Source organism: Chrysoperla carnea, chromosome 3, assembly GCF_905475395.1.
Source record: "Chrysoperla carnea chromosome 3, inChrCarn1.1, whole genome shotgun sequence".
Classification (NCBI taxonomy): Eukaryota; Metazoa; Arthropoda; class Insecta; order Neuroptera; family Chrysopidae; genus Chrysoperla; species Chrysoperla carnea.
In genome coordinates this window covers 17,208,556-17,223,290 of record NC_058339.1, presented here as the reverse complement: position 1 = coordinate 17,223,290, position 14,735 = coordinate 17,208,556, and the positions used below count along the sequence as shown (strand labels likewise).

The window sequence follows — 14,735 nt, the reverse complement described above, 5'->3', positions numbered from 1 at the left end:
ATTTATAAATATTAAAATTTCATGAGGAGTTAAAATATATTTTAAATATTACATTACCTTGTTTAATTAATGTTTCATCTTAAAAAATATATTAAAATATATTAACCATGTAGTACGGAGTTCCTAAAATACATACAAACCAGAGCTTTAAGCTTTAATACTGTACTTATTTATTTTTTAAACAACCAACGTCTTTTAATATCAATAATTTTAGGTTTTTGTGAATAGAACGTGGAGGCATGGTACATTAGGTTTTTTATATCGGTAAAAAGCAGGACTAGCTGTAGTAAGTAAATACATCGTTTTCTAAGTACTTAAATTACTTGTTTACAGAAATCAGTAAATTCTTGTTTCAAACCTAAAATACATTATTGTTATCAGCAAATAAAGTATTTTCGAATTTTATTAACATAAGGTAATTAGTTCTTGCCCTGTTTATTACTATTATAGTAATTTAATGCGAAATTTTTGTCATTTAACGATCAAAAATTGTTGGCATATTCAATTAGAATACTCTGTATGTCTTAAACTTGAAATATCTTACCGCATAGGTAAATATGATTTGTATTTGCTATACAATATACAAGTACAAAATATTTCTTACAGATACCTTAAATAATATCCTCTTTTACCTCTATAATCTGCCTCATATTGTAATAAAACGAATGGCTGTAGAATCAGAGAAAATTAAACGACAACATTTCTATATCCATTAAGTTAACTACATATAAGTAGCTGTAACTACGCAAAACAATTGCAAATAATTGTACCCAAGCTTGGACTCTGTCACTAACTTCCCTACCAATGGGAGGATACTGAAATTGGGAACTGAAGAATAAGTGGATATAATTGAAAAGAAAATCGGACTACTTGAGAACCGGGTTCGAATATTTAACCCTGTGCTGAAGGTGTTTTTTTTTCCTACAGTTTTGTAAACAAGTTTTGGTTTATTGGACGGTATATACATATAAACCAAATACATGCTTTGTAGTCAAGTTTTGTGTTATTTTTAGCTTTACAATACCACGCAACTATAAAAATATATAATATATTGTGTGCAAGTACCGCTTAAAAATTTGAAAATACAGATATCTCTCTTCAATCATCAATACTCTAACTATAGTCGTTTCTGTTCATCAAATAGTGGATCTTCGATGAACTCATAATTTAATAAAAATATATCATCAACAACCTTATAGTTTTTTGTCACACTATCTAGATTTTTTGACATTGAAATATCCAATTGAAAAGGAAAACCTATATGATTAATCATTTTTCAGACAACTTTGAACGATAAAATAATAATAAAAGATGACCTAGGAAATTTTTTGTGATTTTTGGAAACTTTATTAATCAAAAAATGTATTTATAAAGTTTTATTGAAATCCCTAGTATTATTCAGTCCTTGCATATCTCCTTAAGGTAGTTCCTCCGCGACCGTCCAGTCAAAAAGTTTTGGACTAATACTATCATTCAGTGCATTAACTGTGCTATGACTATTATGCATATACCATATATTATTTTCACAAGACTGTAGTTCCTCACTAACAAATCTTCTATACGTATACACACACATACTATGATATATAACTTTACCATTAGTTATTATATCCTCTCCATAAAAAAATATCGCTAAAACGAGTTATTTATTTAAGTTTTTTATCGAAACTATATGGTAAATAATTTTTATTTTTATTTATATATTTTCTAAATATAGTATTCTACATTATATTAGTTTTTCATAGAGATGGTGGACGTCATTCATTGGTAAATAAATATAATATTTGTAAATTTGTGTATTTTTATACACTTCTCCCATGTACACGTACAAATTGCGTCACTTTTAATTGCTAATATCTCATGTATGGCATGGTAAATCATCTTCTAATTTTAACAGCAAGTGTATTATGAATTAAATATTTTATATTCTGAGTTTTGAGAAATTCTTGGAATACCACTTTCGTGTAGGTACTACCTTAATGAAGCACATCCTATCCTACAACTCAATTTAAATGAATCATTATAGTTGATAAAATTATTTTTTATAGTCTCATTTATTTTAATTTTATTTGCCAACTTTATAGATATTTTTGATGACTTATAATGCTATTACCTATGTATGTATGTATGTGTAGCTTTATAAATACATGTATCCTATGTTTAATTAGTGTAGATAGGTAGACCTTAATAAATAAATATGAAAAGTGAAATAGACAATATTATATTTTCATAAATACAATATATGTACACAATAAGGATAGAAGATAACAAGATATATTAATATTATTATTATGAGAATGTTATTATTATTTAGCTTAATTTTTAACATTATAATGTTATCATTACAATAATATAATAATTTTCATTCAAATGTTACCTTTAGGCTTTTTATTATTTGCTACTTATTTCTATTTATAGATTACCTACCGTATAAGTGACGTAGTTATTATTTATATATACCTATATACGGGGTGTTCCAAACCACCCGTCCAGGCTGATTATTCTGAATAGTTTTAAAAAAAAATTGAAACGAAAAAACACGTATCGAATATTTTTTGAAACTCTATCTAACCATACCAAAAACACCCTCCACCCTCAACCCCTGTTAGGGGTAGGGGGTGTAACTTGAAAAAATCAAATGGAAACCCCTATTTTTTTCTGCAGATTTGGATTCTTCAGAAGAAAAGACAAACATTTTGTCTAAGAAATTTTTCCCGATTTTCGGTAGATCACGCTACAATCGACAAAAATCGTTCTTTTAGATTTGGCATTAGAATTGCAGTTCAAGTGAAGGCGAGAAAAGTTTTTTGAGTCGAGAATAGTTATTTTCAATTTTGTTTTTGTTTTTTTGAAGAAAAGACTATTCTGTTTTTGTTTTTCATATTTTATTATGATTTAGAAAAATTATTTTTGTAAAAATGTTTTTTTTTATTTTGGAAAGTCTGAAAAAAAATTAAATCTAAAATGATTCATATCTAATTCTTTCTAAGAGCTTTATTTAGCATCCTCCCAATTGTCTAGTGGTTTACCTCAATTACCGCAATTCGACATTTTCGCTTCTCTTTTATTTTCGTTGAATTTCTAACTTTTGTGTTGCTTTTGTTTTGTTTTTGTTTTGGTTCTGTGTGTTTGTGTTTTTATTTTTATTTTTACTTTTTCGTTTTGATTTTTGTCATTGAACAGCGCAATTCTTATGCCAAATCTAAAAGAACGATTTTTGTCGATTGTAGCGCGATCTACCGAAAATCGGGAAAAATTTCTTAGACAAAATGTTTGTCTTTTCTTTTGAAGAATCCAAATCTGCAGAAAAAAATAGGGGTTTCCATTTGATTTTTTCAAGTTACACCCCCTACCCCTAACAGGGATTGAGGGTGGAGGGTGTTTTTGGTATGGTTAGATAGAGTTTCAAAAAATATTTGATACGTGTTTTTTCGTTTCAATTTTTTTTAAAAACTATTCAGAATAATCAGCCTGGACGGGTGGTTTGGAACACCCAGTATATCTTTAAAAGGTAGGTAATCCATATATATTATGCAGGATGACTTTTTCAAGGAGATATGTAAGGATTGAATAATACTAGGAATGTCAATATAACTTTATAAATACATTTTTTAATTAGAAAAGTTTCCAAAAATCACAAAAAAATTCCTAGGTCACCATGCTTTTTATTATTATTTTATCGTTCAAAGTTTGCTGAATCAAATGATGAATCATATAGGTTATCCTTTTCAATTGGATATTTATAATAAAAAATAGATAAATAAAAAAACTATCTAAAATACTTAGACAGTCTTGTTGTTTATAATAATACCATAAAAATATAACGTTGCCGATGATATAAAAACAAAATTTTAATTTAATTATGAATTCTTCGAAGATCCACCATTTGATAAACAGTGATGACTATAGTTAGAGTATTGATGATTAAAGAGCGATATCTATATTATTAAATTTATAAGCATCACTTGCATACAATATATTATTATTTTTGTCTATCAGCAAGTCTCATGAATGTAAATTCGTAATTATTGGATCAATCTCTTACTTTCCTGGATAATGCATTAAAAAACTATCATTTACTATTTTGGTAAATGTTCTCGAGTAGATCTAAAATCTCTCATTTTACACAAGTATAAAATAACAAAAATTTGGATTTTGAGAAATCAAGAGGCAAAGTTTAAATGCAAACTTATTCGTTTGGTATACTGTTCATTTCTTTTACGGCTTTGTTTGACAACTTGGTGAGTACGATAATATTAATGAAACTGAATCTATTATTTTAATTAAATCACTTGAAAGTTATAATTGGTTGACAAACATTCACAGTTCTAAACATTTAACGTAATTAAATTTGATTATCACATTATTGTTTTGTATGAAATCTGTCAAACACTTATTATTTCGGAATAAGACAAATTTTTAATATGAGTATTAGAAGCAGATAAATAGCTTTCTGATTGAATTATATTTTACTTTTTTTATATTTTACTATCACTTTTTAATCTTTCTTAAATTTGAATGTTAGACAAGTGCAAAGATTATTATACATAGAGAACACCATAGCCGAAAATTTGCGATATGAGGAATGAGAGAGAAAACTGCTAGATGTGTCCTTGTCTAATATGTAATCTATAGCGTTGATTAATGTAATTAGTATCTCCTTTTTCGTTGGTTAAAAAATAGATTCGTTGGTCGGAATAACTCGCTTATCCACAGACATCGCTGTATGTATACCTAAAGATATTTCGAAATTTTGAACTGACACATGAACTTTCTGCCAGAAAATTGATAATATATATGCTTTCTATTTATATAAGTTATATTTAACCTTTCTCAAAGTTTACAACTTTTCCCACAGTAATATAGATATTATTGATTGTCATGCAAAAATTAACTCTCAATATTAATTATTATAAATATCGTTTATATAATAGCTTGTACATAAAAATAGCAATAATTATAGATAATTATAGAAGAAATTATTTAATTACAGTGTCTGGAGAACAACCATTCAAGGATAAATGTTTTCTTTATCGCTTCTGGCAAGATGAAGAAGGTGCATCTGCATTACCAACAGCAGAGGATGTCGCAACAGCCGAAGAACAGCTACAAGAATCTTTGGGGACATTGATAAATCGTGCACCGGATGCTATTATGCGCATGATATTAAGGAAATCGTAAGAAAGCAATCTTCTTTTTCAAACAGTTTATTTATAATTACAGTAAAATATGGTTAAAATACACAATATGAAAGTTTCATTTATTATGTAAAAATAATAATAACTTTAGTTCATTTTTGGAACTGATTTTAAGAGAAACATCCTTGGCGATAGATTTATATCCACAAAAATAAAGTGAGAATGATTAATACCTGCCAGTTTTCAAAATTACGATTAACTTTTGAAATACCGAAGCCTTCTTACACAGGAATAAAGTTATAATACTTGTTTTGCAAACCTCAAGCCCAAACTTAAAATGTAACTACAAAGCTATATTTGAAATTGCTACAACTTCAAATAAATTGTTAAAAGATTGATTTTTTTATAGTTATTTACGATACCAGTGAAATAAGAGCAATAATAACACATTGAAATTGCACAACGAGTGCGTAGCACTATTTGAGCAATCGCAGAAGCACGTTAATATTGCGTTATCACACGTATATTGTACAAAACTTTATCTAGGCCTCTAAAATGTGATAATGAAGGATAATTATTATTTAAAATTTGACTTATTGAAAAAACAAGGACATTAAAAAATATATAGAAGTTTGTTATTAGTTTAGATTTTTCAATGATGAAAGCAATTTTTTTTAATCTAGATGACCTTAAAACCAGATACGTTTAAAATTATTGCCTATTTCTCTGAATTATTAAATGTTTTATAACTTTTGATTGAAGTTTTTAAAACAAACAAAGATACGCCATAAACTTGTATTTTCTTTTCATCTTGATTAAAGTCTCCTACAACAAAAACATAAAATGTTTTATGAAGGAAAATAAAATAAGTAGAATAATAATTATAAATATTTTTTTTCTTAAATCAAGTTTTACTACTGCATAATAAACTTTTGATGTACAATATCTTCTCTAATTACTAAAATAATAATGTTTTTCCTTTTTCCGATATCACAGAAGTCATGAACGAACATTAGAAGATCAAGAGATAATTTATGAAGAATTGTTACATATTAAAGCGATATCACATCTGTCAAATTCAGTAAAACGTGAAATAGCATCTGTAGTTATGTTTGAAGCTCATTCGAAGGCGAACACAATATGTAAGTATTAAGTAAAATGGTAAGTTTAGAGTACTGATTCAATATAACGATAAATATATTGCGGACCACAGAGATATACACCGTGTCCAAAAATTATGGTAATATAACGTGTACAAGAAAACCCTTTGTTTTGAAAAATGGAAAAATGTCGGTTCAAACCACAAGCTTGATAAACAGCCTCCAAAATTTCTAGCCATTCTGAAATGACTGGTAAATATAATGCCTGGCCATAGACTTATAAAGATCAACATTTAATCATGTCATATATAGTCTCCACTATGTTGTAGAAAACATTTTGAATTCTAGGGAATGCAATGTGAGCAAGATATAGGCGATAGATGTGAGCTTGGTTATAGGCGATATAATTGTGAATCATATTAAGAGAATTGAAAAAAATAAACTCGTACCAGGACTCGAATCCGGACCTCTTGGATTCATGGCAAACTCCTTATTCAATTGGGTTATACAAGCTCTAGACACAGAGTGTAATTTTCTCAATTGTTCGAATTTTTATTTTTGTTGGTTTGTCAGCAAACTTTATTATTACTTATGTTTTCAATCATATTAGCAATTCACATTTTGAAGTCTGTATCGACTCACTACTTTACCCTCGGTAATAAAATATCAATCAAGGAATTGATTATTTTCTTTTTTTCAAACACTGATAATATACTCAGGAAATATATTCAGTTAAACAAAATTTCCTTAAATTATACTTCCCACACTATGACAATAGTTTGTCATAAACAGTTACCTATGTTTAATTAAGTTTTCCTTTTTCACTTAGTGTTTCATCAGGGAGACGAAGGTAGATCTTGGTACATAATTTTAAGAGGATCGGTCGATGTGGTTATACATGGGAAAGGAACTGTAACCACATTACAAGAAGGCGATGATTTCGGTAAATTAGCTCTAATCAACGATGCTCCAAGGTAAGCAAACTATAATTCAATTTGATCCTTATTTCTTATTAAATTACAATAAATTTATATTTTTTATTTATTCACTTTTTAGAGCAGCTACAATTGTTTTACGTGAAAACAATTGTCATTTCTTACGGGTAGATAAAGAAAACTTCAATCGCATTTTAAGGGATGTAGAAGCCAATACAGTTCGGTTAAAAGAACATGGTCAAGATGTATTAGTTTTAGAAAAGATCTCATCTCAACATAAACAAGCGTTTTCAAATTTTAAGTATGTCCAACAAAATTTTTTTTTAATACAATTTTTTTTTTATTTATAATTATTTATTGCTTGTTAACAGATATACCGTGATGGCTGGTACCCCACAAAAGATGCTGGAACATCTTTTGGAGACACGGTTAGATGGACGCGCTGGTTTTAGTGGACGTGATGATCTTATTCCAACAAACCATGATCCATTTTTAGATGATTTTTTATTAACGCATATAGTATTTATGCCAACACATCAATTAATTGTGGAACTTGCCAAATAATATCCTTTTTATATAATTATATTTTCAAATCAATCTTCGATAATCTCCAACGAAAAAACTTCCAAAAGTAAAAAGTCTAAAATAATAAAGTAGTATAAAGTCTGTCCGTGGCACCCTAAACGGTGATCCGATTTTGATTTTTTTAAAGATATTTTAATGGAGATTGTTCTTAGCTATGTTTCAAGAAAATTGGTTCAGTTGGGAGAGAGCCACTTTGGCAAACCGCAGTGATTTTTTAACATTTCTAAATTTCACTTGTTTAATATACTTATGAATCAAATCTTATCAAATTTTCCCTTAACTAATGCATACTTATCGAATAGAATCTCCAAATCAAGATCAAGAATTTGTATTAGCATGTAAACGTCGTGTAGTTCAATTTGTGTATCGATGGGTGAACACAATTCGACATCCAATATTTGACGATCAAATGGCATTAGATTTTGTTGAAGATTTAGCAGCAGAAGTCGAAGCTGATTGTATGCAATGGAGTTCTTTGGAAGAAGAAGCAAGTTTAATGCATCATGTTATGTCACAATTAAATCGTTATCAAGAAGACAAAAAATTACATGAAGGACAAAAATGGAAATTACCACCATGTGGCCAACCGATAAGTTTATTTAGTGGTGATAACGATACAAGAACTATTATTCGCCCAGATGATGACAGTGAGTTAATGTAGCCAGATTATGCCAGGATGCTAACGATTAGCCGCACCTAACCGCATGGCAAACATATTTTTTTAGCATTTTGTATTGTTCCCAGAATTCTCAGATTTGGTAGAATACAGCTTTCCTTTCAAGTACCTCTATAAGAAAAATGAGAAGTAGTCAAATCTGGTTGAGGTTGTAATTTCGATATCTGCAGATTTTCAAATTCTCTGAATTTCTGTCATTTCCACTTTAAAAGTACAAACTTGAAAGGGAAGCTGCCCAGAAACATACAACAGAATATGCTACAATATAATGAATATGTTTCCGCCGTGGCCAGGAGCTGCAACTTGTTTAACTTCTGGTTCTATAGCATACATATCGTCAGAAACAAGAAACATAAAATGAAAAATTTTTAAATTGCATTTCCATCCGATGTATTATTTTACGTTATTTTAAGAATTATTCTTTTTTCAGTAATATTTCGGGTCTATTGTGCCGACCACACGTATTGTACACTACGCTTTCCAGTAAATACAACAGCTGAAACAATAAAAATATCGGCAGCTGATAAATTAAAATTACGACCAACGGATGATTTAATATTAGTTGAAGTAAAATCAACCGGCGAACGAGTTCCATTTAAAGACAACGATATTAGTATACCTACAGCTCTTAGTCTTAACGGACGAATATTTGTATCACCGAAGGACCACTTAGATGCATTGGTAAGGAAATTATTCAGAAACTTTAGATTTAATCAACGAATAAACAATTGTTGATCTTTTTTTTCGATCTTAATAATTAACTAAGATCGAAAATTCCATCCCTGGCCTGCTAACCACTATTTTTGAGATAGAAGATAATCACTTCTTTTTGATTTTAGACATGTTTATCGGAACAAGAAGGTCCAACTGAAGGTTCTGACATAGATTTAGAATTATTTAGTACAAAAGAACTTGCATATTACATGACATTATTCGATTGGGATTTATTTTGGTGTGTACATGAATATGAATTGATTTATCATACATTTGGTAGACATCATTTTGGACAAATAACAGCAAATTTAGATATATTTTTAAGACGTTTCAATGAAATTCAATTTTGGGTTGTCACTGAGATATGTATGTCAAGTAGTCTCAGTAAACGTGTGTCAATGCTACGAAAATTTATTAAGTTGGCTGCATAGTAAGTAAAAGAATTATAGAATTACTTTTATTTTTGTATATGCTTTTTATGCTTTTTGAATAATTACCTGCTTTCGAAATAAATATTAATCCTTCAGACATCCTTGTGATTAGAGAGAATCTGACACTTTTGCGCAAGCGCCAAGAGTAAAAATTCAAACTTTAAAAAAATGTTTTTAGCTTACTAAAGTTTACGTGTGAAAATACATTAATTCAAATGATAGAATAGTATATTAAATTTACTTGCTAATATAATTTCTAATATGGCGGTTGGAAACTACGGATTTAGCCGAAGTATGACGAATCCAATCGTGTTTCGGGTTTATTTTTAACCGGCTTTACTTAAGTGATAAGAAAAACTCTCGCAGTTGTTAAGAAATTTTTTTTTCTTGATATTTTTTATTTTATAGTTTTTTTTTTTTATAAAAAAGCATGAAACTTTGTGAAGTAAAATTTTTCAAGAGACTGTTCCATTTAATAAAAAAACTCTTGGGAAATTCTCTCTACAAAACCGTTCTGAAGGGTTAAAATTGGGGAAAATAAATCATAGAGTCTAAAATATGAACAAATGAGCTATCCCAAATTTCGGACCTTTATATTTTGTAATTGCTGGATTGTTATTATTTTCTCCGACCGAAACTCATTCAAAATATCTAATCGGGAAAACATTTCATCCAATTTTGTTGTTCATAAATATTAATCTAATTTGTTATTATTTGCAGTTGTAAAGAATATCAAAATTTGAATGCATTTTGTGCAATTGTTATGGGTTTAAGTAATGTAGCTGTAAGTCGTTTAACATTAACTTGGGAAAAATTACCATCGAAATTTCGTAAGTTATTTACAGAATTTGAAGCGTTAATTGATCCAAGTCGTAATCATCGATCATATCGATTAAGTGTTGGTAAATTGCAACCACCTGTAGTACCATTTATGCCACTTTTGTTAAAGGATATGACATTCACACATGAAGGGAATAAAACATGTTTAGATGGTCTAGTCAATTTTGAGAAAATGCATATGTTAGCACAAACAATGCGTACAATCAGATATTGTAGGAGTCGACATTTAGGTAAGTTACACAGTTACCTTTTGTTTTGTATACATTTGTAGAGAGTTAGAGAAATATCTAAGTGTAGTGATAAGAATTTCATAAAAGGGGGTTGACAGTAAATGTAATCGTTAAACTGAGAGAGAAATACAGACTTCGAGCTTTTTATACAAAAATGGTCAATATAATTCATAAATGCCAGTAACCTGAATGAAATGATGATTCAAAAATGCATTTCTTAATCATGATTCATACAGATCAGGCGACTTTTAAGCAGAGGCAGATTAAGAAAATTTGTATTCATAGGCAGGTTTAAAAATTAGCCTTTTTAGTTCTGAAGTTGCAAGTTTTTTATTTCTTAGAACCAATAAGAGTGTTCGAGGCAGTTCTCCGGCTCGAACTATCGTGGAAGAAGAAGGTTGTTGGATATATTCAAAAAAGCACTTTTCTATATCACCAGAATACATTTTTACTAATATACTTGCTCTATTTTGAACTTCTGCAGTGTTGAAATTCGGTAAAAATGGGCAGAAATGACCTTAAGTGCGTATGAACTCTAGAAACAACTTTTGTTAAAAAATTTTTTTGATCTGATCCCTCTGTTCAAAGCTAGACTCAAGAAGACCAAAATTTCCATGTTCAATTCAAATTTTCCGCTTAAAAATGGCCATATAATTTTTTCCTCACCTCGGAGAGCAAAATGACCTCGGAGATAAAAATTCGTGATTAGCGCACAAAATTATCCCTTAGAAAAGTCAACAAAACGTACCAGGTGACTGGGCTACGACCAGATAAAGAAAAAGTAATATCTTCGACAGATTTATCTACTGTGAACTTTCTCTTTCGTATCCTCTCTTCACCCTTTTCATATTCTTTGACTATAGAAAGTTCCAAGGCTTGCTGTTGATTTTTATTATTATTATATTTGTTAAACACTTCCACGTGATCCTCTTTGTATCCTCGGGCATGTATAAGCACATGCCTACTTTATCTTATGGATAATCCGCTTCTGGCTCGAAGCTTAGCTATGATTGAAGGCCTATATTTAAGCCTCAGCTTGAAATGATTTAACAACCAATAAACTGATAAGATACATAATGATAACCGGATTTGGAAAGTCTCGAAAATAACACATAAATGGCGAATCTAATTCAAGATACGACAGTTTTAATTCGATCTCTATCAGATTTTGTTTCCACATCCGCCAAATGCATTGAGTTGCTTCAGTGTTTATCGTATACATCAGATTTGTAAGAACTAAGAATCTTGAACATACATAGTACTGGGTCACCTCGATACTTTTCGAACGCTACCAAATTAATGTATAGAAAGTAATAACAATTTATTTATTTATTTTAAGTTTTGGAACCACCCTCGCCAAAAAGTGAAGGAGAATTAAAAACGTACATATCATCGTTACGTGCCATCGATAATCAACGTGTTTTAACGAGTTTATCACAAAAGCTAGAACCACGTAGATCGTAGTTAGAACCAGGTGCATTTTTAGCAGCGAAATTACGTTCGTGGTTTTGGCGTTTATTGCGTATGTGTGTTACTGGTGCATAATAATTGTACACCTTACAACATCAACAAATAATTTATCAAAACCGTCTCCAAAACGTAATATTTATTCCTTTACTAATATTATATACTTTGGCAGTAAAAATGTATTCGTAATTAGGTTAAAAAAATGTTTAAAATGACATTATGATGTTATTTCTTGCCTTCTAAATATTCTATAAACTAAAACTATTTACAAAAACTAACTAAATTTAGATGATTCTAAAATAAATTCTATTAAATCACTTTTATATTAAAGTTCTATAGCTAGTTTTATTAGAAGAGAAAATTATCGATTATAATCTGTAAAACTTATTTTTATTCGAACAATTTCAAGACAATGAATCAACAAAATATGCCAAAACAGGAGTTTGTTCTATTTATACTTGCAAAAGGCCCCCGATGGAGATTACACAAAGGATGTTCGTTTTGTAGTAATACTGTTTATCTGTCGCAGCCAATTAGTTTTATTGGCCGTTTGGTTAACAGCCTAGGATGATCTACTGAAACTTCCATGGCATTTGGATCCGCAAAAAATTTTGTCTTAAAACAAACCCATCTATTATTGCGATATTAATTCAGAGCAAGCCTACAACTACATTTTTGGAATCTTTGGCCACTCAAAGAAATAGGACTTTCTGAAATTTCATCGCTATATGAAATTTGTATCTGAGTACTGCAACTCTTATCGTGAAAAACGGTTTTGAATAGTGCCATACTTAGTTCGAACTTTTTGTCACTACACTCTTCAATCAAACTGTGAGAAACCAACAATATTCCTAGCCGGCACCATAATGGCAGTGTGTTTCAGCACCAGGTGGCAGAAAGTGTAAATAGTTAAACGTCATTGATCCAAATCATTTTTCTAGCTGTTTTATTGAATGACTGAATATAGTTTAGGCCGCTAGTTGAACGGCACCGTTTAATAAAAAGGCTAAGCTATTAATTGAACGGCTAATTAAGATAGTTGGCTGCGAAACTGAAGATTTTAAGCCAAAAGTAAGTAAAAATTTGATATACGTAATAATGTAATTTAAGCCTAGTTCTAATTCGCTCTAAAACTATAAATGGAGCAAACTCGTATCCTTGCATATAGTTTATATAGTTTATGATAACAACATATACTAGTCCTTATCTTTTTATAATATTTTCTTGAAAATCTGATCTTATTTTTGTTTTTTTATTTCTTCCATTAGTTACTACACAACAGTTGCGTAGTCAAGTTTAGATTTATTTTATAAACTAAAATTCCTTGTATGAAAACAACATAAAAGTTTTTTTTTGGATAATATAGAAATATGGACGGATAATTCCCCTCATCGAAATTAATAATATGGAAGTTAAAACAAGTCACTAAAATCAAATCAAGTCAAATCTTACAAACAGAGATCTGAAACATTCAAGAAAAGAGAAAAAAATATCATGTAAGGCAGCCCTTTTTTCTGCCTTTAATTTAGTTTTCAATCTATATCCGAAACGATTTATAGTTCTTGAACTTTTTTAATCACATTTTATTTGATTCCTGTGACAAATATTTTAAATATTTTATTTTTATTTTGTATTAAATTATATGCTCTTTAAATCGATGCATGAATCAATCTTTTCTGGGTGGAAAAGACCCGTAGAGAATTCAGACCAAATATAAAAACAGAAAATGGATCAGGACTCATTAGAATCCCTCTTAAATTCCTAGAATTCGTATTAAAGTTTACTTCGGAATTTTTTCTGCTTAAATCTGAGAGCCATTTATGTCAATTCAAAACCGAAAGTACTTGAAAAATCGCATCTGAGTAAGTTATTTAAATTAAATTTGCATTTTTTATCGATAGTATAAACGGTATCAAAAAATAATTTGCGTAACAAACAAAAATGCCAGCAAAAAAATTAAAAGTTTCTGTTTAATCGTTACCAAATACCTATTTCCGGGGTTGCTACTATCTGTTTATTCATAAGGCAGAATAATCTGCTCCAAATTTACCAATATATCGACTATACCTGTAAATACAAGCGGTTAAAAATTCTAAATTAAGGATTATTATGCGAAAATGGGTCATATTTCAGTGTTTGCTACTCAATTCATATTTTAAAATAGTACCTTATCATAATTAGCTATCCGTCCATGTTTCTTAACAAGTTGCCTATGGGGCAAAAAATGTTGAAAATGTCTCTGTAAACAGGGCTATATTTACCTAACACACTGATTTTGAAAAGTAAATGACCCCATAGGCAATGTGTTAATGGTCTAACATTCCAAATTAATTAGACAATCTACAGTAAAAAAAAATTTTCTTAACTTCGTGCCGAAACAAAACAACTACTCTTTATCCGAAACAAAATTTTGTCTCACAGAGACGAACCTCAACCACTGAAACTATAAGTATGATTTTTCACTAGACGTAGTAGGACATGTTTTCACTTCTTGTGACATTCAGTAGGGACTGAAAATTTGATGATAAGAAATTAGTTTAAAATAGGTCTTCCACTTTTCAAAACAAACGATTTATAAAAGAATCATGAACTTTAATGGTTGGTGGAGGGGCCATATGA

General features: G+C 29.6%; 1 protein-coding gene across 3 annotated transcripts in view; it reads left to right on the top strand.

Annotated features, from left to right (window-relative positions):
* Positions 1-13,272, top strand: part of LOC123296970 (rap guanine nucleotide exchange factor 4) — a 252,698-nt gene extending 239,426 nt beyond the window's left edge. For all 3 annotated transcript variants that reach the window (XM_044878706.1, XM_044878707.1, XM_044878708.1), the window contains 10 exons: positions 4,994-5,177; positions 6,135-6,280; positions 7,068-7,212; positions 7,295-7,474; positions 7,545-7,736; positions 8,050-8,405; positions 8,865-9,115; positions 9,274-9,578; positions 10,300-10,649; positions 11,989-13,272. In XM_044878706.1, the coding sequence (XP_044734641.1) occupies positions 4,994-5,177; positions 6,135-6,280; positions 7,068-7,212; positions 7,295-7,474; positions 7,545-7,736; positions 8,050-8,405; positions 8,865-9,115; positions 9,274-9,578; positions 10,300-10,649; positions 11,989-12,113 (2,234 nt within the window). In that variant the 3' untranslated portion in view covers positions 12,114-13,272. The remainder of the gene's footprint in view (positions 1-4,993; positions 5,178-6,134; positions 6,281-7,067; positions 7,213-7,294; positions 7,475-7,544; positions 7,737-8,049; positions 8,406-8,864; positions 9,116-9,273; positions 9,579-10,299; positions 10,650-11,988) is intronic.
* The last annotated feature ends 1,463 nt before the right edge of the window (positions 13,273-14,735 follow it).